The sequence below is a fragment of the Leguminivora glycinivorella genome, chromosome 9 (assembly GCF_023078275.1).
Source record: "Leguminivora glycinivorella isolate SPB_JAAS2020 chromosome 9, LegGlyc_1.1, whole genome shotgun sequence".
Taxonomy (NCBI): Eukaryota; Metazoa; Arthropoda; class Insecta; order Lepidoptera; family Tortricidae; genus Leguminivora; species Leguminivora glycinivorella.
Window position 1 is genome coordinate 10,369,372 of NC_062979.1, and position 25,309 is coordinate 10,394,680.

Genomic DNA, 25,309 nt, shown 5'->3' on the forward strand with positions numbered 1-25,309 from the left:
ATCACACACGCAAACGTCAGTGGCTAGCTTCAAACGAAAAAGGAATAGAGGCACTAAAAACAGAGCCTCACCCGAAAAAAGTTATGCTGTCCGTTTGGTGGGATATTCATGGTATTATTCACTGGGAACTCCTACCGTGTGGAATGACTGTTACCGCATCAGTATACTGTAATCAGCTTGAAAATTTAAACCAAAAAATCTGTCAGAATCGTCCACAGCATGCTAAAGTTTTTCCTTACACGACAATGCTCGCCCACACATTGCAAAAGTGACTCGGCTAAAGCTATTGGAGCTAGGTTGGAAAGTGATACCTCATCCACCGTACTCTCCAGACTTGGCACCTACGGATTACGCATTGTTCAGATCGCTAAGCAATGCGTTGAATGAAAAAAAGTTCGATGATCAAGCCCATCTACGACAGTACATAGCTGAGTTTTTTTAATCTAAACTTAAGAACTTCTTCGCCGATGCTATTCATTCTTTACCAGAACGATGGAGACAAGTAGTAGATAACGAAGGCCGTTATATTTTTGATAAATGATTAAAATAATAAATTAAATAAAAATTACAATATTGGTTATGATTCGCTCATTACTTTCTTACCAACCCAATATTTCAGTGCTTGGGGTTTTAGAACCAATTAATTCATAGCTACTTTAAATATTTCTGTATTCACAACTCAAAACCACAGTGGTCTGTAGTACACTCAAGAGCTAGGTAACATATGTAGTACATATTATGTACTGTAACGTCTGTAACACATGAAGCAACAATATTCTACGAACACTTAAGTAAATGTACCCAAACGGTTACCTAGCCATAACCCGCGCTACCCGCAGAATGTAAAGCAGTACGCACACGGGATCTCCACTTGATGGGATTATACGATTATGAGATGCTTTTTTCATGTTCCCATTCTATTCTTTTTAGTACGGTCCGTGTCTTTTATTAAACATTTTTCGTGTTGATCCATCCCGAATAATAAAATGTATGTAGGTTTTTCTTGTAGTCTTTTGTTTTAGAACGCTGTAAAAACAAGCCATAAGTGCGGTTTTATTAGTGGTTTACACAAAAACGTCGCTAACATTGTGTGCGAGTAAGTAAGTAAAGTTTCCTAAGTAAAGTTTTTTGAAGATTTAAAATCGTTCTAAAAACGTATCACATTCACCTACTTAAGAGCTTCCAAATTCCTAGCTATCAAATTACGCTTTTCCGGCCTTAGCAAATTGCAAACATCGCTTGACCTTTGGAACGAATTCCCTCTTCGGATTATTATCTACCTTATTTTCTTTATCTCCGTAGCTTTGGGCGACTTTTGTAAAAAAGCAACCCAAGTTAAAAAATATCGTGGGAAGCATCGCAATAAACGGGCCAAATTAGAGTAACACCTACCTTTGATATTGTCTTGTCTTCATCCAAAGTTGATTGATCTTCTGCATTATTCATGGGTGAATTTTTTGGAATGGCCATTTCAATTCAATTCAATTCAAATTATTTTATTGCATTAATCACATTACATAATTAGGTGGTACAATAGATAGTGCGGTATACATGTGACACCCTGCAAGGGCACAGCAATATACTTAAAACTAACATGCACATACATTATTTTTAATGTAAGGGAGAGAGCCATCAACATTTTCACTCCTCGTTTGTGTCTTCAAAATACTCGTTTAAATTATAGTAACATTTTTGAATTAAATATACTTTTAAGCGTTTTTTAAAGAGTGGCAGTTTTTCTATACTTCTGATCGAATTTGGTAGGTGATTGTAAATTTTTATAACCATATACGGGGGGCTTGACGTAACTATTTTTAATGTTGAGAGGGGCAATTTCAGTTTGTTTAAGTCGCGATTATTTCTTTTCATTTTTGATGTGGTCGGAGTAAATAAATTCATTTGATTTCTTACAAATTTACATGATTCCAAAATATACATGGAAGTGAGGGTCAACGTTTGAAGTTCCCAGAAGTGGTGCCTGCATGACTCCATCTGAGCTATGTTTGAGAGTATTCGGATACACCTCTTTTGGAGAATGAAAATTTTTTCTGTCTCGCAGCTATTTCCCCACAGTACGATACCGTATGACATTCTAGAGTAGGCATAAGCATAGTAGAAAGAGCTGTTTGGAAGTCGGTCGTTCGTTTGAGGTGTTCTAGGGCAAATTTAAAGGAGGAAAGCTTTTTTGCTAATCTCTCAATGTGAGGTTTCCAGTTCATGCTAGTGTCGAGGTCGATGCCCAATACTGTAGCTGTGTTTACTGATTCTAAAGTTTTATCATTATAATTAAACGTAATGGATAGTGGTTGTTTTTGATAGGGCTTAAATTGAATTATTTTAGTTTTTTCTAAATTTAGTTGAAGATTATGAAGGTCTAGCCATTTCTCGATATTTTTCATTGATGATTTTAACTTATTTTCAGCTTCTAGTTCATTAGAACATGAAAAAAGCACCGAAACGTCATCTGCAAAAAGAGCGCTATGATGTTCTATTGCGTTTGGTAGGTCATTGATATAGATTAAAAATAAAAGAAAACATTTTGGTTGGGGATCGTGAAAGGTGAGAAAAAATACACGGTCGAAGCCTTTATTTTAAAGCGGTGTAAATAAGTCAATCGATTGACGTGTTAAATTCTGACGATATGTTTACAAGAGTGTTCACAGTCAATTTTGCGGCGTTTATTCTTGTCTTATTACCTTTGCAGTAGGTACCTACCTAGAGACAGTGTGTTGGAGGGCGATAACTTTTCAATAGCCCTTGCTACGAATATAACTTGCTTCAGAGCGATTTTATAGCAGAATACCTTAGATGCTTACCATATTGCGGAAAGAATTGTGAATAGATCATCTTGAAGGTGCGCTCCTTGACCACACCCGTAAGACATTCGGCCTTGAAGCCGCAGTATAGTCTCTTCAGCTCCGGCTCCATAAGGCACCTACGATCGTCTTTATTTCGGTACTTTAAAGCAGAATATCTTAGTTATTTACCTCCTTGCGGGAAGATCAGCTTAAAGATGTCCTCTTTGTCGGGCACTCGGGCTTGAACCCTCGATACAGATGCTTTAGCTCGGCCTCTAAAATGTACTGTCTTTAAATTTATTTGTAGATTTACCTCCTTGTGGGAAGAACTGTGAATAGATCAGCTTGAAGGTGTCCTCGTTCACCACGCCCGTCGGACACTCGCTTGAGCTCGGACTCCGTGAACCGCGTGACGCGCCACAGGGCCGCTATGGAGCCGGTCGGTACTGTCGGTAGCGCGGACCTGCTCACCCAACTCCTCGAAACACCCATGCAAAGCACCCAGGTCGTCTTTACAACTTCTCTTGAGCAAAATGTCTTAGTAAATTACCTCCTTGCGGCAAGAACTGTGAGTAGAGCAGCTTGAACATGTCCTCCTTGACTACGCCCGTCGGACACTCGGCCTTGAAGCCCCGGTACAGCCGCTTCAGCTCGGGCTCCAGAAAGCACCTATAAGTTCGTCATTATGACTGGTACCGACTTTCGAGCAGAATGGCCTAGTTGTTTACCTCCTTGCGGGAAGAACTGTGAATAAATCAGCTTGAAAGTGTCCTCCTTCACCACGCCCGTCGGACACTCGGCCTTGAAGCCCCGGTACAGGCGCTTGAGCTCGGGCTCCGTGAACCTCGTGACGCGCCGCAGGGCAGCTATGGAGTCCGGTCGGTAGCGCGGGAGCTGCTCACCCAACTCCTCGAGCTCGGAGTCTGGAAAGAGAGAAAATTATATTTCTTAGAGTACTTATACTTCTTTATTTTTCTTAGAGTAGGTACCTTTATTTTGATTTATAGTACTTATGGCGGATAATAATGGTAAGGTCAGAAGACAATATGGTTGCCAGTTTGTTGCACTTTTAGCAAAAATGATGTTAAGTTACATTGTACTTAAGCGTTATATTTTTTGAACGAAATTTACGAAATCTAATAGTCGACATTCAAAATCGGCCCCCTGTTCCGATCCAAATAGACGACAAAAAATGTTCCAAAGTTTTAATAAAATTTTCTGTCTTTAATGCAAGTGTAGGTGTAGTGTACAACTTTAGATGAAATGACCCAAGTAAGACATACTTGAACTACGAGAAATTCCCAAAGTTGCTAAACTTGAATTTCAAGTTCTCTGTAACGTGTGGAATTCATTCATTAAAAGAAAGTTCGCAAAGTTCTCATTTCAAGTTTTCAGTCTGAGACTTGCATCGAGTATATTATACTTAAGAAATGTTTTTGCCAAGAGTCTAATGCACTTAGCAATTACACATATTTCTTACTTATCTTAGATCAAATATATGCAAGAATCGCGATAGAGTGCCTAAAATAGAACCATAAAAAGCTATTGTTGCGAGTAACTTACGTCAACGCTTTCAAAACTTGTAAGGCCCATATCGTATGTAACCCAGTGCCAGATGATGTCCCATTAGAAAGGTTGAAGGGCGGTGAATACACTACAGGCCTTATCCTTTTACATACAATGGATGTCCGAGCAGCGAGCTCTCACGGAAATGAGAGGATTCTACGTTATTATTAACAAAGAAATGTGTTAAAATGGACAGCCGGACAAACGTCTGTAGTTACAAAATAGTACATTACGATTTACGATACAAGTGCGTAAAAAAGGAAGTTCGAAACGAGTGGCAATACATTAAAACACGACCGAAGGGAGTGTTTTAAATCGACACGAGTTGCGAATTTCCTTTTCGCACGTGTATCGTACGACGTTTTTCAGTACAGATGGCCTTCCGAAGTTTCGACCTGGCATATAATGAACCACTTCTCGCACTAGTGTACTGAAAATCCTATTTTTAGTGATGAGACAGAAGGGCCCACGCTGATACATGTTCTCAGTAGGTACCTAGTCACTTCTGGCCCCTGTCGCTGTCGCAACTCAATAGCCAAGAATCTTGGACTGCGGACTTGGAATTGTGATAATATGCCTGATACATTTTCATTAAGTATATCAAACGATGTAAATAAAATAATTTATTTACTTGAACAAATTTACATATAAGTACCTACGACGACGTGAAATCAAATTGGTAATACAAAATAATATTTCCTGTATCTATTCATGATTGCGATCAATTTTTACAATGGGACTTATATCAAATTCAGCAAAAAAATGTGGAAATTCTGGTATTGAGCTCATTATTACTATGTATCCAAATTTGCAAGGGATCAGTATGGAGACATGGATACATATTAATGAATCATGGCAAAAGTTGGTTTCAAAATTTGTATGGAGATGTAGATTTTGAAGTGATGTTTTCGAAGATGGTCCCATAGTAAAAGTTGGCTGTAGTTATGAGTAGATCCAGAAAATAATATTTTGTATTACCAATTTGATTTCACCTTAGTAGAAACTAAGATAAATCATAAAACTTAATGGCTAAGCTTATACCTATCTAAAATAAACCCTTGAAGCATTGTACCAAGGATGCTGGCGACGCTACAAACGATTAGATCTATCAAATCAAAAATATAAACTCCTCTTCCACCATTCTGGAAAGAGTTTCGAGACCTGTCAGCGGTTTAGTATTCTAAGAAAATAAATCCAGCATATTGCAGAATATAAATATGTGTTACATTTTGCGGATACTGCAAGATTTATAGCAAATGTTTCCTAGTAGAGGTTTAAATTCAGTTTATGTACGTGAGAGAAATCCCGGATTTCACGGCTAAACGCAAAGATGCTTTTATTTTGTCAAAGTGGATTTAAAAACGACGTCCCGGTTTACAAGTGCTATCCTTCAAACGTCTAATAAAATTTAGATTGCACAAGTGACTGACATCACGATTTCGACAAAAAGACATTCTGGCTCCTGGCTGTTTATTTTGAATATTAAATTCTTTTTTAACCCCTGACGCAAAACCGACGGGGTGTTATAAGTTTGACGTGTCTGTCTGTTTGTCTGTCTGTGTGTGTGTGTCTGTCTGTCACATCGTAGCTCCCGAATGGATACACCGATTTAGACCTAGTTTTTTTTTGTCTGAAAGCTGAGTTAGTCAGGAGTGTTCTTAGCCATGATTCATGGAAATCGGTCTACTATGTCGCGGGGTTTTTTCAAAATTTCTACTTTGTGGTTAGGTTATTTATTTTCGAGGTTGCTTTCGTAGTGAAAAGCGTTGGATGGGGTTGTCACACTTTTATTACAATTATGGTCTAAGATACGATATAAGTAATTTCTAATAGTCAGTATAATAAAATTTTTGTACAATATAACACTATGATAGGTTCTGAAACTAGCTTCTGAGACGCCCGAAAACACCGAAAACGCAAGCAGCATTTCCTAACTGGATTCTGAAATAGTAGGCTAATACAATGTTATGAGCGAGGAAGTTGCCAGTACTATATTTTAGATAACTATAATTATTTTCACCGTAGTTAAATTTTCCTATTAGGTACGCTGAAAGTTTCAGACTCATTTGCATATCTTGTCAATGCAAGTCATTCAAAGAAATTCAGGAATAGAGGTAGGTAAGTCAGTCGGGGAATACCAGCTGCGAACAAGGGAGTTTATTGTTTATTTAATGGATGCAGCTTCAGTCAAACTTCCAGATTCATCCCAACTCGGAGATACTAGGGTTGCCAGTTCGGAGAAATTTGCCAATCGGACCAGTACTAGGAAATTCCTGCAGCAGGGATTTAGTCCTTGTAAATGCCATACCCTTTCATCACGGCTTGCATTCGGCTTCGCATTAGCTTCTGGCTTATTGAAGTTGCATAGAATGCTTGAAGAAGGTATCTGATACCCCAGATGTTTAGCTAACATACACATGTATAATTGTATATGTTAGGTATATATTGTTGCCAAAATGTTTCGATTGCTAATTAAATTTCTTTGCTAAATATTATGTCACCTATCCCATACACTTAAGCCGCCATCTTTGATTTTTGCCTTTGAAATTCCTCCTACATCCGATATCGGATCGGATAATGTGAAAATGCACTTATTCGTGATTTGTTAGCAGCTAAAACTTGGTACAAAAAGAGAAAATTATTCATATTCCTTCTCAAATGGCGTTTTAGTTAATCAAAAACTTTTCCTTGCGAGATGATGCATGGAAGTAGTTATCATAAACAACAAGTTTATTTATAAATAGTTAATTCGTGTTGACAACCCTACGTGCCATCCGTTTACAGTAGTTTCTGTAAAGAAATAAGTTTGCTTGAAATTAACCTAAAGCGGCTAAGATTAAAGTCGAATTGGAATTAAGTTAATTCAGTTTTGTAGTGTGTTTCTCAAAACACTTAATTCAATGTTGGTTCATTTGTTATTTGGTTTGTAAATAGTTCAGAATATTGTAATGAATCCGACAACAAAAGCGACTGTTTAAATACCAAATGGGATTTGATACTCTAGAATTCTAGATCTATCATGTCTTCGTCAAATAAATATTGGCGCAAAATTTACTTCAGTCCTTTTGAATTAGATACTTGAAGTCTTGTGGATCGTTATTTGAGGTCAAAGAGCCTCGTCCACATTTATTTTGCCACTGTGGCCTAACCGTTGATTGGGTCAGCGATTGGAAAACCGCTCCTGCACTGCACGAGCTCATCGCAGAAGCTAAGGTAAAGCTTGTGCAATAATGAAATGTATTCAATTTCACGTATCACTGATGCATTTCTAATTCGAGGTTTTGTCATAATTCTGCAACTAAGTACCTACCTATATTTCCAAATAAATTTATAATGATGCAATAAGGGTAATATGATCTTTATATCTGCACTCGTTTTGAACTTTCCCTTTCGCTTCATGTTAGATATCTGTTTCCATTTGAAGATATGAAATATTAACTTCCTTCGTCCTTCATAATATATCTTTCACAACATTAACTTCTTTACTCAAGCAATTTGCAAGGGTTTTTATAAATGTTCTAGGCATCTATCTCTATCGCGCCAATAGTGTAAAAGAACAGATGAAAAGGACAAAATATAAGACTCGAATACAGTAACGACTACGATTTTTCATGGACGCAGCGTGTTGCCGACATGAAATAATAAGCATTGGAAGTTTCTTTCAGACAGTACTAATTAGCTTTCTTTTAAAACGGATCTGTGAGGAACTTTTAATTAACGTATTAAGTGGGTTTCTTGGTAGAATAATATGAATGAAGTTATTACAAAGGTATGTTGCGGTGGCTTATTCTTTATACGAAAACGTATTAAAGTACGTAGGTTAGGTACCTATGGAATAACGTTGGTATTATTATATTCCTAGTGAAAGTTATAAATATGAATTTATATTAATGAGTAAGATGGAATAGAATTTTGACAGGATCCTTTAATTAGCCATTTAATTATGGCAAACTCATTTGCCGTAAATTGTTGCATTGGGCATAGGGGAGATCCGCCATGAAACGGACATTTAACTTGGAAGCAAGATTACATACTGTAGTTAAAAATTTAGGAACTTGTTAACTTATCCTTTTACATTTCGGATATACTATAGTATGTCTTTCCCATCACGGAACAATGGTGTTCCGGACCTTTGGGAGGCGTGCGCGGGGCCGAAGCCAACGCGTAGAGGCCCTTTTGACACTTTAATGAAATGTAAGGGGTACACCGAGCGGATGCTGCCCTTGCCCGTATCATGGGACACACGCAGAGGCAGCACCCGCCAGGGTGTAAGGACTATTTGAGAGTTAATGGAATCTAAAATGAACTGGGCTATTTTGATGAAAGTGATGGACTAAATACTGGGCTATGGATAAAAAACCGGACGCCTGCCTAATAAAATGGTATCCAATTTTATTTCCGGCAGACGGTGACTCGTCCCCACAAGATATAGTATAATTATTAATATGTAGTATAATTATTAATATATAGTATAATTATTAATACAGAAAGAAATATCTATATTTGATGATCATTTATGTCCGTTTCATAACGCATGTAGCATTGAATCGGACAGTGGGTGTCTTGAAACGGACAAGGAACCAATGACTGACTTTGATGCACATAAATATGTTTCACAAAGTTACTGCTTTTACATAATGATAATTATTTTAATATAAGGCAATTACTTTCGTAGAACCCAAACTGAGGTTATATAATTAACAACTACAAAAACTCCTCAGCAGACTCTACTGCAGCTTTTTCTGGACGAATCCTCTTCTTTGGCGGCATCTGATAGTGATGAAAATAAATAAAACCATTAAAAAAAAACCTACAGTGACTATGATGCAAGAATAATGAATCGGACATTGACTAGTACATTATTTTACGTCTGTTTCAATGCGACGGTACCTGTCCGATTCATTGCGCATCTAACCTATAAACATTTTACCCAAATTCCAAATAATTAAGCATTGATAAGATTATGTCTCACCATGCCGTATTTTCTTGAGAATATGTCGCAACTAGTACAACCATTACAATTGCAGTTTATGATTTTATGGAATTTGAAATCAGTTTGCAAATATACGACATTTTTTTACTAAACTCGCGCGGTTCTACAATGTGCAAAATAGAGAACTAAGTAATGTCCGCTGGGATCTGTCATTATTATAGGCTTACCTATGGTCATCAGCGTTCTCTTCGATTTTTTAAAGATATCGATAGTGTCCGTTTCATAACCCGTCCGTTTCATAGCGGATTCCCCCTACGTTATAGGATTTTATGCAGCCGTTGTATAAGTGCAGTAAAAAATGCGGGTGGTGTGGGTAAAAATGTAAGGTAAACTAGTAGAATTTTTGGACTCAATATTTGACGTGTTTATAGTTCGAATCGAGCCACATCCCTTCGACATAGTGTATCCGTTCTCGTTCAGTGTTTATGTCCCCAATAAATTCCTATCTATTTATATAGTCAAGCATTTCAAGGTACAAATCGTCGGCAATCGTCGTGTCTTGCGACTAATTGGCGCTTGCCGAATTCATCAGAATTCCCGTTCCATTTCCCGCGCAATTAGGGCTGATAAGGAGTAATTTATTGCGGTCCCGAAGCTATGGTACAGAAGGTACAGTTGGCAAGGAAGACTGGGGTTAAATGGGTCCTAAAAACGTTACCAGTACAATTGTGTGAGTGGAGTGTAGACTGTTTGCAAGCTTCGAGCTGGGAGCCTAGCGCTTGACGAATTCATCGGAATTTCTATTAAGGCTGATAAGGGATAGGTACCTAATATTTATTGTGGTCAATAAGCTACGGTCACAGACCAACCCCTATAGACATCTATTACAAGACGACTCGCGGTAGCCAGCCTTCCTAGTATTTGCACTGATATAAGCGCGGGCGCTCGCCGTGCCCGATCAGTATCGACCAAGTAACAGACCCGAAAGCAGCGCGTGTTTTTCGCACAAAAAAATTGGAAAAGGGTATTTTGATGCCTTAAAGATGTCCACCTGTAGTGTGAAATGGTGTGGAAAGGTAACAAGAAGCTCAAATTTAAAAACAGACGGCATTACATTCCACAAATAAGTCATATTTATAATTTATTCAGAGCCGGCATAGGTCAACTTACATTGGCCACTTACGCGTCAGTAGAGGGACAGTCATACTTCTGTCCCTTTTCATCTGGCGCGACTGCCCGCCGTCCTTGAAACGGCCAATCACAGCGCGCTTAACACATTCCCCGCCCGCTCCTCGCACCCCAAACACTGGTGACTCGTATCGCGAACCAAATATACAAGACTGCCACTCTATAGGAGGTTCTCTGTGGCTACGGTACAGTTGGCAAGGAAGTCTCGTGTGGTGTCCCAAAAAATAGTGATAAGTGTGTGAGTAGATCTGAGTTTCAACTATTAGCTAGCAGCCTCGCCAGTGCAGATGTTATTTTAAACGTCAAAATTTGATGAAATTATGACCTTTACATAACCCTTGCAGAGGCGGGGCTATTAATATCTTTGCAGACTTATCTTGGTCGGACTCTAATATAATCTGCCAGAACAATATATCAACAAAAGGTTTTGTTAGAATTTGTAAATAAAAATCTAGGCCCGAAGGTTCAACCTTCCCTAGACACTTTTGCGCCTATTTCTACTGTAATTAATGTAAACAACTTCAAACACAGTTGTTTTTGTTGCTGTCGTTGCCGAGTAGAGCACAGTACCTAAACATTTGTGGTTTTCCATAACATAAGGATCCTTTTGCTTCAACTACAATAAAGACGTTTGCATCTAAACTGCAACCAGAAATTCGTCCTTATCATAGATTAAGGATAAGGACCCTTAAAACATAGAACGCCACACATGATGTTTATGCCTAATGATCCAGCATAGACGCCGCAACGCTGGCTTCCATTATAAAAATATTAACACGGGCGCTAATTACCCTCCACAGTGTGGAGCCTGATTCCGTAACAGAGCTAGGTTTATGTACGAACTATGCTGTGATATATGTTAAGTCGTAGCTTTTAGTGAAATATTTTATTGTAATAGCACAAACGAGACAGTTTACATACCTAAGGTTTCTCATATTTTACGAGTACTAAGAGATGAACACTGCAATCGAAAATAAAAATACTTTTTCATAGAGACATCGATCGAATAGTCAAGCCAAAATGTTTGAAACCATGTTTTAGTTTTATACCTATTTGTTTCAGGGTAGGTTTTGTTCACGTCTTAAAATATTGGAAGTCAGAACTCTGTACCTAAAACGAAGGCAGGATCAAATTTTACTAAGTATCACGCAAAAAAAAAACAAACAAAAATAGGAAGGCACCAAATAAGCAGAAATAAAAACGACATCAATTCCAATTGTGCCTCGCACCAACAGAAAGTTGAAACAAGGTTAATATTGGAGGGACTGTACCGAGTACAAATTTATCTTTGGTCATATCCTCAGGGAATAAACGGTTTCACTTGCTCACGCGTAAGGGTTGCCACCTGTTTGAGGATCCTGTCGCTAAAGGACAAAACTACGTTGTATGTAGTTGTATGTATACTTAATTAGGATTAGGACCCCCCTTTATAAGTCTGAATTGTTGGTACCCACACAGTATAAACGTTGACATAATAGGAGTTTATGTTTTATGTAACGAGGTGAAGTTTTGTAAATGACAGACATTTTTCCGAGCCTTGATACCTTGTTCTGAATTGGCAATTTGCGAATGCAGTCTAGCTTTACTAGTTTACAAATTCCGCTTTATTTAAATATTCAAATTGGATTTAACATCGCAGGATGGCAACCCTTCCCATATCTAAGTGTTAAAAACGCAAACGCAATTGGGACCACGTAACGAACCGCAAAGAAATATGAGCGGTTTGTCGAATTCCCTTACAGTTTACAAGAGAAAATACGACTTGAAAAATAAACTCTTATTTTGTAATATGATACCAGTGTCCTTTGGCAAGAACAAACAATATTTGGAGAATTGGACTTGAGTCGGGATAATTTATTGAAGTAAGTACAGTCAAGTGTAAACATATCGCTGTACAAAACTTGTTCAAAACTTTTTTTTTTCTGGAGGGGAAAAATGCATTACGCATACCACTCGGGTACGGGGATGCACCCGAGTGGTTATGTGGGTCTCCTTGAAACCCAAGTGTACCCACTAAATGTCCTCCAAAACACATGGGAAATATAGGTGTACAGCCCCCCCATGCCCCCCAGCAAACGGCTATTAAGCTCCTTCAAACAAATCAACCGCCAGTAAAGGGGCATCCAAGTATGCCTCTCACCATGAGGAAACTAACTTAACCTAACTTGACTACACCTAAATATTACCTACTGCATGTCTCTACTTATACAAAGTTTATAATACAGGTGAAAAAAATAATGTACCTAATGTAAATAACTCCTACGTCGTAGACCTTAATTAGGTACATTATTTTTTAAGCGTAGTTTTGATGTGGTAAAGGCTGAGGGGCGGCGTTAAAATTGTGGAATTGTTTATGACGCCTAATAGTACATATAGAATCTTGTGACTATTTTCAGTTTCACTCGCAAGAATAAGCGAGATCCATGATTTAATATTATAGATAAGTACCGCTCTTGGACACCTGTTGTTACACACAGTCGTATTTTTATTTGGCAGGAAATAAAAAAAAACATACCTATTTGCAGCGGTTTGCAGTATATTTCATCAACATAAAGAGAATACTTTTTTTTTGCGTTACGCATTCATTTTATGTCGTTTTGGCGATAAAAATATAACGACAAAACGACTCATCAAAAGACGTACAAGGTAAACAACAAACAGGGAAAGTAGGTGGTGACGGTGTTTAACGACCGAACTTCTGCTTACTATTCGCTACCGATCTAATAGTTTGTTGTCTGTGGGTCTTATTTGTAAATAACTTGATAAAATTACGATATTTCATAAACTTTAATAATTAATTCACCAAAACTAGTAAAACATTATAATTTATCGTGTCAAAACTGCCTGAAAAATAAGAATAGCTTGCCAGTGTAAAAATTGCCCCAATATTTTTGGCTAAACCATTAGCAGAGATCTCGTTTTCTGATAATGCATAATCCCCAATCTTCATTATTCCCTGCAATGTCTCCGGGTTCACACGTTTTGTTTTATTTTATAGTGATAACGGAGCCATAAATCCTAATCTGATTTCACTTTATGAGCGCTGAGATGGCAACCCGTATTCCACATACGTGAATACGTGCTTTACTAAGTAGTTATAAATAGGTGATTAAAATTGCCATCGGTTAAAAGTAATAAATTTAAAATGGCTAGCCGAAAAAAAAGGGCGGCAATAAAAATAGAAAGCAGGCTGTTTCCCATTCTCGGATTGCTCAATATTTTAGTTAAAAGATATTCTATAGAAGTTTAAAACAAAACCCATTATAAGATTTATTTATGAGTTTACTGGAACAACAGAAAAACCGCTATCGCACAATGCACAGTACGCCAAACCTATAACGTAATCATACTCTAATATGGTATATTATTCCATACAAAGTCTATTCTCCTTGGTAAACTGTTTCCAGGACATCTGGAGCCCATGTGTCGAGGCATTTGACCATGACCGTATCATTCGTTGCAAAAGTGACAGCGGGGGTCCCTCAAGCCCCTGACCACGCCAAACGAGACAACGTGCACCGCTGCAGTAAGAGAGAGCGAGACAGCGCACCAATCAGAGCCTTGGAAGGGACAAGATCCCATTGAAGAAACGTGTACGCAATCGGATAATTGTAGCGACGAAAACCTTATATTATTGTTAATAAGGTTGACATTATCGTAACTAGAAGTAAGTTGGTTTAGTAGGGATTTCAGTCAACACGAGGGATGAGAGTAGCAGGACACTCTGATTTTAGACTCGAAGGGAGACCCAAGTCTTTCCAGCTTTGTTAAAATTTGTTCCCTGATCATATATAATTGTATTAATTGAGTAGTAATAGTAGAGAATAAAGCCAGTGGTTCCGGCACAACTAGAAAAGACACAACAAGAAAAAGAACTTCTAACTTTTAAAAATTAAACACAACGTAGGAAACCTTAAATTTTATAAACTTAATATGACGATCACTTCGATTACCTATGAAGAGTCAGAGAGGGGTGTTAGGTTGCTGTATAAAGTGCTATAATGATTTACAGTTTTAACAATATTTGTGTATGCAGTTTGCTGTAATATTTTAACTATTATCAGAAATTCCAAGACAGTGTACCTACTTTTATTCTATTGAATTTTATTGCGTGTGTTTTGTGTGCAATGGCGTGTTTTGTGCTGATATTTAAATAGCAATAGTCAGTTGTAACATAAACGTATTGTTCCCGCGATTTATGTAACTTAAAATCAGTGTTGTAGTATCAGTTTTAGAACCATGTTGTATAAAATATAAATGATGGTCAATAATCGGAATAGAGTGTGATCTGAGCAATTCGAGATTAAATAGCAGCTTACCGTAGAACAAAGCGTTTTGCTGTAGAAATATTGACCACATGACAGAATACAATAATATTATCGTATTTTTGACTATACTGGCGTGGTATATTATTTTCACTCTTGGTAATACGGATTACGATTTAATATTGGCGATTAATATTAAAATAAAAAATAGCTTGCAGTTAGTTCAATCGAATAAACTACATAAGCAGATAGATGCATTAGAGATTAACAGATAAACGTATCTACTCGTAGTTCAGTTAAAGGAAATTTTGATGATATTGTGAAGGCTTGCGGTAAAGAGAATGTCAAATGATGATGATTATGATAATATATAGACGTCATAGTAACGTTCAAATGTTGTTGCTTTTATTAAAGTTCGGAGAAACTAAGAGATGATGACCAATACTATACAATGGCAGTACTACATAAAATATATTCGTTTACGAATCTAGGTTTGATGATTTATAATTTCAGTTGCAGTCTATAAATTACTAGGTTTTGCCCGCGGCTTCGCTCGCGTTAAAAAGAGACAAAAAGTAGCCTATATCATTTTCCATTCCTTCAACTATCTCCACTTAAAAAAAATACGACAATTCGTCACTCCGTTTTGCTGTGAAGGACGGACAAACAAACAGACACACTTTCCCATTTATAATATTAGTATGGATTCCAGCGATGTAAAAAAGTAGTAGGTATGAATGTATTTCGCATGGATATATAAATATGAATTTATTTCAGACATAAAGGATGTAGTATGTATGTATGTCTAAATATTTTGTGAGTCGAATACACGTTATTAATCTGCTTAAATCACCAGTCACTGATATAAGTTGTCGATACTAGTTAACGTTGAAATGAGGCATCTTTAGAAGCAGGTAGAAAATAAATTATATTGTGATGCGCTGTTTATCACAATAGATAAAACAAGAATGGAAATAAATGTGTCTGAATTCCATATTACTTACCTTAGTTTGAAAGTTAAAGTTACTACTCGATTTTCGATTATTAATGTTATCATAAAGGAACTTACGTTACCGATCTAATAATTAAAGCCTTAAACTTTATATTTCTCTATTAAATATCCTAGTATTTTGTAATGTTATGTTGTTATTATAATACATTTACTATCATTAGCCTTAAACTATTGGTGTTATTATACATAAATAACTAAAACTTATTTAGAATAATAAAGATTACGTTTCAGTGAATTACCTATACTTAAAGTCATACATATAAACCCAGTTTAACGGTTTATTACACAGCTCAAGTAACGAAAGTATAAATTAAATTTGCGATTAATACATACATGGATAAGCGGTTGAAGTAGAAGACTAAAACGTTATTACACAATAGGTAATTTGTGTCAAGTTTTGTTGTATTTCTGGCCGAATGCGTTTTGATAATAAGGAGGACAATTCCTATAACTACCTACATGATTATGTCTATTTTAATAAATCAATGTGTGTTTAATAACAACACTAATAATATTAATGTTTTGCATCTTAGACTCCTAAATATTAATTGCCTTATTGACATGATGAAAAGCAAGCAGTATACCTAAATTGGACAGACAACAGGGTATTTAATTAAAAGTTAATACCTGGCATACCCTACGTACCTGGCTTTAATAGGCGACTAGAGCTGATGCCAAGGCACCAAAGCTTCGATGTGTATTGGCAGTTTTGACGCGAACTTGTAAGGGATCCACCTGACTGGGGTGAACTTGTAAGTACGCTATCACTGGGTTGTTCATAGCGATATGCTTAGAACAGGAACGCCATTATCAATTATAAATAACTGTAATTAGATTACCTTTGGGTTAACGACGTTCATTCGTCAAACGGGCATAGGGAATCGATTAATTGCCAAAACACATCGAGGTTATACGGCTTGCGTGGAATAACCTGACTTCACTTGAACTGAGGCGCCGGGGTTAGCCGCAGTGATCACTCACAAATAGTGTCAAAGGTATACCGTTTAACATCTGACACCAAATCATTACAAAATGAATGTCCTACCATGCGCTTGCGCATTCGCTAACCCCACCTACGATACTTTGATACGTAGCCTCACGTTTCGAGTACTTCAGTCCTCGTAAGTATTACAGACGGGGTCAGTTTTAGAAGCTTTGGCACCCAGGGCTGCCCTGAGTAGTACATCTCACTTACGCTTAGGAAGGACTGTTTCTACGCCTCCGCTCACGCTGGACGCAGTGTGACCCGAGAATTAATTCTCTCGTCTCAGACGAACGCGTTTTATAGTAGATCAGGCCCTGTCCGTGAGGAAGTGACTCTGAGGTGTGTGGCTGAGGTATTTGTCTGTCCAAACTTTACTAAATAGGGCCATAATACCATTACACGACGTATGGTCAGGCCATTGTCTGTTCAAATCATTATTTCATAACAAAAGTTCAATTGCATCACTTATTAACAAAAGTTAAAGTGAATTTTCATTTAGCTGGCATCACTATCATAATACTATCTAAATACCCTAAAGAACAGAGATGACAAAGGGTTTTATTTTATGACAGCTATAGTCAACAAATTTAATGATGTAAATAAATGTCCCTAAATAGAAAATAGACATTTATTATGCCACAATATAAATTATATGACACAAAATTATTTTGATCAGTGTAATTTGAGATGCGAGATCTCTTGACGACAACATAGGTGTTATTTACATATGTAATAATCTACTACAAGCTATCAAGTATTATTGAAAGTTGATTGTAAATTGTAATCAATAAACTAGAGGTCTTATGTGTGAACTTTGTGTGGAAAATCCCTGGCCAGGGTAATGCGTGGTTGTGAAAGGAGATGTGTGATTGTAACATATTAATATCCTGGGAAGGTGACGATGTGTGAATTTCGAAGATAGTATGGTGATGTATGAGTCAAGAGATCTTGTTAACACAAACTGTAGTGTACTTGGTTAACGTGAACTATAGATAATTATATGAAAACGCATAAAGCTTGAAATACAAGAAACAAAATTAATTAAATTTCATTAGCACTACCAAATAACGCTCTAAGATAGGCTGTCGTTTGTGCAAAGAGACATATGGTTAATCCGTTAGAGGCAGTAATTGTAACGGTCTAAGTGCAAACAATAAGATACAATAAAAAAAAATTATACTTTAAAATCTTTATAATCTTAAATTTATTATTATTTTATTATCCGTGCCCAAACGTCAGGTAGTTCCTTCAGAGGTATAGGCGCCGGCGCTAACATGTTATTGTTATTGGTTTATTGCCCATTACAAGGTTCATAGTGTGGTTTTGTTAGAAAAGAAAGAAGCATAATTAACTTGTTTAAAGCTACCTTCCGTTTTGTAACCATTGGGACAAAGACATGAGTAGCAGGATAGCATTGATTGACAAGCGCGCTACCTTTTCGCGGATTAATAAAGTAGTTTTCTAGATTTGAGCATCGTGGACGTGCACAAAGTAACGCCAGATTCCATCGATAATTATTAAGATATAAATAAAAGGTGTTTACATTTTTTCCAAGTTCTCGTATTCATGTTATATAGGTTACGTGGAAGACGGGGTAATTTTGTTCGACTAACCAGAGAGGGGCGTGAGATGGCAACCCGTATTCCACATACGTGAATACGTGCTTTACTAAGTAGTTATAAATAGGTGATTAAAATTGCCATCGGTTAAAAGTAATAAATTTAAAATGGCTAGCCGAAAAAAAAGGGCGGCAATAAAAATAGAAAGCAGGTTGTTTCCCATTCTCGGATTGCTCAATATTTTAGTTAAAAGATATTCTATAGAAGTTTAAAACAAAACCCATTATAAGATTTATTTATGAGTTTACTGGAACAACAGAAAAACCGCTATCGCACAATGCACAGTACGCCAAACCTATAACGTAATCATACTCTAATATGGTATATTATTCCATACAAAGTCTATTCTCCTTGGTAAACTGTTTCCAGGACATCTGGAGCCCATGTGTCGAGGCATTTGACCATGACCGTATCATTCGTTGCAAAAGTGACAGCGGGGGTCCCTCAAGCCCCTGACCACGCCAAACGAGACAACGTGCACCGCTGCAGTAAGAGAGAGCGAGACAGCGCACCAATCAGAGCCTTGGAAGGGACAAGATCCCATTGAAGAAACGTGTACGCAATCGGATAATTGTAGCGACGAAAACCTTATATTATTGTTAATAAGGTTGACATTATCGTAACTAGAAGTAAGTTGGTTTAGTAGGGATTTCAGTCAACACGAGGGATGAGAGTAGCAGGACACTCTGATTTTAGACTCGAAGGAGACCCAAGTCTTTCCAGCTTTGTTAAAATTTGTTCCCTGATCATATATAATTGTATTAATTGAGTAGTAATAGTAGAGAATAAAGCCAGTGGTTCCGGATTCGGCGATAAATGAGCTAAGTACCTCTTTTATCAAAACAGCGTCTCAAGTTGTATTTTAAGTAACACAACATATTTTAATTATCTTTGTTCAAGTGCAAGGCAAGTTCAATTCTTGCGTTATAATCTGGATTTATTGTTGGGACAAATTCTGTAACCTCGTAATGGTTAATTAGTATTTTAAAGTAACTGTATAATGTTTCTTCAGTTTCTTTCAGCTTTGTGTTACATATCTTGTATGACATTTTATTGATGAATATTAGTGCGAGTTCGAGCCTCGCCACTATGTTAAATATATTCCATATATATTTGTTGAAACCAGGATTCGAGTTCCTGAGATATCTAATGTACCTAAATACATTTCGTAAAGGATTGAAACGAGACGACCGATATTATATTGTTATATCCTACAGATTAAACAACATGTGCATTTATTATAACTCAAACTGTGTTTAGAGTAAACTGTCTTGGAAATTCTGTTATTACAATTCCTAGTGAATTATTGTATTGTTGTATTAACTAGAACATATAGATGTTATGTAGACATTGTATGTAGACGTTACATTAATAAGGCGAAGTAAGGGTTTTAGCGGGTTTTCCCTTACTTCATGAGCCATTGATTTAATATATTATATTGTCCCCGCAAAGGTATGGGCTATAGGTAGACTTGTATTGTATAAACTTTTGTGTTATAATTTATATAAATATTTCAAGCGATAAAGGCATAAATTGTTCTCCTCAAGTACGTATTTCTGTAGTGTATTCAAGTTTGCATTCATAGATGTTTGATTCAATTTTATATAACGACTGCCTTATAGATTTATTTGATAGGAACGCCCTATACCTTCATAAATTGGCGATAATATATTTCAATTTTATAAATCGCCATGTGCCTTTCCTTACAACTACCCCATATAGTAGCTCAGACTCCTTAGATTCATCTACATCCTAATAAAATTTACTTTATTTAATTCTCTAAAGCATTCAGCATGGTATTTTAGGTCCCCCAATACCATTACAGCGCCCTTTAGGTGCCATTATAAAGTCACTGGTGAAATGATAAGGTAAAAGTACCAGTGCCCGAAGTTGTACCAGTAGATGTCTCTTTCAATATATTTTTTTTATTTCATGTAAATAAATGTGACAGAAAGAAGGGTGTCATTTAGTAGTAGCAGTAAACACTTTATTGTACAGAACAAATTACATGTACAGAGAATAATTATAATGGTTATGTACAAAGGCGAGCTTATCCCTTTAAGGGATCTCTTCCAGCTAACCTTAGAATAACTGAGAGAGGAAAATAGATTAATTTTAGTGTATGGTGGTCGACACGCTAATACTTAATAATATACTCGTATAGATTGTAGGAGTTACGACGAATGAATGGATGTATGAGTATATTATTAAGTATTAGCGTGTCGAGCTCTGGTACCTACCATAAAAGTGTAGCAAAGAAGCGCTACGTATTTGTGTTCTCATCTGGAATTTTCGCGAATAGGAGAAGCGAAATTAAACGACCTTGGACTTCAGAGTCACAATAGAAGCCATAGTCCTGCAAGGGAGTAAAACATAACGACTGTTCTTGTTCCTAGGTGCTTTCAGCATAGCATAGATTTGTCAATATCTTTCTCTGGATGTAGCCGTACATAATGGCGCATAGTTTGAATTTGTATATTTTTGTTAATTTGAAAGTCAACTAAGTTCGGTTATCATTGTAAGTGTTTTGCGTTATTTTAAGGCCCACTTGCACCAACCACTTAACTCTGGGTTAGTGGGCTGTCATCTGTCAAATTCCATATAAAATGGTGGGTTAACCCTCGGGTTAACCCTCCATTTTCGTTGGTGCAAGTGGCCCTAAGTGGTTTAATTTTTGTATTTTCATACAGGATTATCGAGGCATAAATTGATGTTCAACCTATTAACAATTTATTGTACAATTTGTACATATATAACCCTTTTACTCTTTGCAATTAAATTAATTCTACTTCCGAAATTATAACCCAACATCGGAAGTAAAGCGTTAACAGGTTAATGCGATGCATAATCCCGAGGATTTTATTAATTTCCGCGGTAAGGATGACTGGGCAGTTAATTTAAGCGATTGCAGGATCCCCTGTAATCCACTTGGTATTTTTAATGACTTCAAGGGTATTTAATGCAAAAATTTACGTAGGCGTGAAACGGACTGGCGGCACCTGGAGCCATGTTTTAGCGTTTTATTTTTTGTGAGTTGTAGGTCATTTTGTTAAGAGCGCTTTCAAAAAATCTGCTTGCTCGCATTTCGACGCCGGCGGCGCTGGCGTGCGCCTGTGTGCAGACGCACACTATAACCAGAAGCATAACGATTGTAGCCTGCGGTACAGACATAGCGTGCGATCCTCTTCGAACCAACCTTACGTGCGGCTAGAGCGAAAGGGATAGCATTCATGGTCGGTACCGCCACGCCGTCAGTGGCGTTGCGGACTAACCATTATTGATACTTGCGTAAAAACACCACCATATATATTACATATTTGCATACATGATTTCGTGCATAAATACTTGACCTTTTAGTTTAATTATTAAACTTATCACAGTTTTTATTAAAACGTGTGTAGCCTTGGAAGAAATAAATTAAAAAACTTTTATAATATAATAAATTGTGTATATAATATTGTCTTCTGTCACCGCGATAGTTACTCATGAAATAAATTTATGGAATCAGATTATATCGCGTATAATGAATATAATCCGTTTTCTTAGTTTTATTTTATTTTGTATATGATATGTTTTCTAGGTTCTTTTCGGTGAAGGAAAACATCGTGAGGAAACCGGACTTATTCCAATAAGGTCTAGTTTACCCTTTGGGTTGAAAGGTCAGATGGCAGTCGCTTTCGTAAAAACTAGTGCCTACGCCAAATCTTGGGATTAGTTGTCAAAGTGGACCGCAGGCTCCCATGAACCGTGGCAAATGCCGGGATAACGCAAGGAAGATGATGATGTTTTCTAGGTACATATACAGAGTGGGGCCTGTAACAAAGGCGAAGAATTGAACTCTAGGCTATTCTCCTTAAGCCGTTTTCACACTATCCGATCCGATATCGGATGTCGGAAGCATTTCAATAGAAAAAATCCAAGATGGCGCCTGTAATGTATGGGATATCGGTCCGACATCCGATATCGGATCGGATAATGTGAAAACGCACTTATACTGATCAACATTTGTTCGGCGACTTTTAAAAATAACTTGTATTTTGATTTTTATCACCCTTGAAAGTTTTTTCTAAGAGGTAATGTATTGCGAATTCTGTTAAGTCTAAAGCAGTGTTTTTCAAAGTGTGGGTCGCGACCCCCAGGGGGGTCGCGGCATTTATCCAGGGGGGCCGCGAAGTTCAGCTTTTAGATAAACTTATGACAGGCTGGTTAATTTTTTTTTTAACTTTAAAAAGTCAAATTCGTGAAAATTAAAAGGTTAACCTTAAAACAACTCATTTTATGATAAATAAATAAATTGTGTTTATTTGTTGAAAACGTCATCGTCAGCTCGCATAAATATGAAGTAGCAAATGGGATCAAACTTTAAGGGCTTCTTTTACTAAATGTAGATATTCAGCCATTATTTTAACCCAGAATGCATCAATTGAAATGGTGCTTCTTTCACCGAGGCGTTGAGATCGGCCAGCTCAACGGACTTAATATTAAAAAAAATATTCAAAATCCAACTTTCCATCACCAATCAATGTTTCAGTTGAGAAATAACTTAGGAGTTGGATTTTTTAAACTTTGCAAGCGCTCCACCATATCTGATGATATTTCTTGAATGATTTTAGCCATGCAAGGAAATAATCAAACTGCATACGCATACGCAAACTGCATGCTGTGTAAAAATGTAGTCCACAAGTCAATTTTTGCTAGAAATCCGTTAACTTTATCTTTTTCCGTAATTATGTTTTCGTTTTTTTCTCAGATTTGCGATCATAGCATTCAAGTGGTCAAAGATACCGGCAAGATATGCTACTTTCAATATCGTAACATAATCAGGAACAATATTGTAAAAACATTAATAATTCTGATTTAAGCTTCATAAAGCGTGTCAAAACCCTTCCTCTCGAAAGCCAGCTCACCATTCTCACCTCTGAGTGATGTGATAAAGTACACCCATATCTACGCATACTATTCGCAACAGACGAGTTTGCAAATCTTTACCTTTGATCGAATTTACAGCTTTATTCATTTTAATTCTTAGGCTAGGTTTTATAATATGATTATAAAAGTAAAATACAAAACCACATACAAAACAATACAAAATATATAAAAACATTATTAAAAACCTAACCTAGGGTGCCGCCAGCAGCAGGGCAGGGCCCAAGCTGCCGGTGGTTAGGGCCGCAGAGAGAGGAACCGTCGGACTATCCGCGCCGTGTCCAAGATCACCGCCTTCTGCAGCGGACCCTTGATCCAACCACCAAGCGAGAGTCTCTCGAGATGTTGGTCGAGACTCTTCGCTATGAGACCGTTCGCTGAAACGACTATCGGGACAATGATCGTCGAATCAACATCCCACATGGCGGTTATCTCGTGAGCCAAGTCTAGGTACTTACTGGACTTGTCCTTCTCGGCTTTCACGAGATTCTCATCATGGGGGATGGTGATTACAACTTTATTATTATTACATCTTTCAGCACTCAGTTATAGGTAATATTAGGATCGAGGTATGGGTATGGGTATGGGGGTCGCGAAAAAATTTGAGAGGTCATAATGGGCCGTGGCACCATAAAGTTTGAAAAACGCTGGTCTAAAGTGTGACAGACAACGTCAATGACAACAATAATGGCGTACATTGAAGCTAATATTTATTTTGTATGAAAAATTAAAAATTTAAAGACTTCATAATTTTTAAAAGTCACTGAATAAATGTTGATCAGTATAAGGAGAATAGCCTACAGTTCAATTCTTCGCCTTTGTTACAGGCCCCACTCTGTATATAATGGAACTAAGATCGGTTTTCTTTAATTTTAAGTAGTTTTTTTTTATATTTAAAATGTAAGAGTTTTGAATGATTCACGGTTATTTTCATTAGACTTATATTCACGGTCTATATCCCGGTCAATATAAGTTTAATATTTAAAATGTGTTTTTAGGGTTTCGTAGTCAACTAGGAACCCTTATAGTTTCGCCATGTCTGTCTGTCTGTCCCTCCGTCCGTCCGTCCGTCCGCGGATAATCTCAGTGACCGTTAGAACTAGAGAGCTGAAATTTGGTACCAATATGTATATCAGTCACGCCGACAAAGTGCAAAAATAAAAAGCGGAAAAAATGTTTTATTAGGGTACCCCCTACACGTAAAGTAGGGACTGATTTTTTTTTCATTTCAACCCTAACGTATGATTTATTGTTGGATAGGTATTTAAAAATGAATTACTGAAATCGTTTTTTGATAATATTAATATTTTCGCGAATAATCGCTCCTAAAGAAAAAAAGTGTCCCCCCCCCTCTAACTTTTTAACCATATATTAAAAAAATATTTAAAAATCACAAAAGTAGAACTTTATAAACTTTCTAGGAAAACTGTTTTGAACTTGATAGGTTCTATAGTTTTTGAAAAATATGGAAAACTACGGAAGAGCCGAGCGGCTATTTACCAACGCGGCTTTAGAAACCGGCCGAGAGCGTGTCGGGCCACGCTCAGTGTAGGCACTGAGCGTGACCCGACACGCTCTCGGCCGGTTTTTAAATATTATGTAGTTTTAATTGCATGGAGCACAGGAAGGTCCACATCTATGTATTGGTTTTTTGTAAGGAAATACAACTCTACGCTACGCCTACCTGCTTTAGTTGACTGTTGACACACTGAGACAGTGGATGCGCCAGAGTATAAAAGAGTGATTACCATCTCTTGTCAAAGATCTTGTTGAGACGAATCAAACGAACCCAAACACGAAGTGGTTTCAAGACCTGGTCGTGGAATACTCTTGACTACCTTCCAGCTTCATCATCAGATCCTGGGTACCATCTCTTGTCAAAGATCTTGTTGAGACGAATCAAACGAGCCCAAACACAGAAGAGTTTCAAGACCTGGTTGTTGAATACTCTTGACTACCTTCCGGCTTCACCATCAGATCCTGGGTACCATCTCTTGTCAAAGATCTTGTTGAGACG

General features: G+C 37.2%; 1 protein-coding gene across 1 annotated transcript in view; it reads right to left on the minus strand.

Moving 5' to 3' along the window:
* The window catches only part of LOC125229837 (Kv channel-interacting protein 4-like), a 210,871-nt gene that overhangs the window by 23,838 nt on the left and 161,724 nt on the right, over nt 1-25,309 (minus strand). Inside the window, exon 4 of the mRNA XM_048134779.1 lies at nt 3,527-3,721. Within this exon, the coding sequence (XP_047990736.1) occupies nt 3,527-3,721 (195 nt within the window). The remainder of the gene's footprint in view (nt 1-3,526; nt 3,722-25,309) is intronic.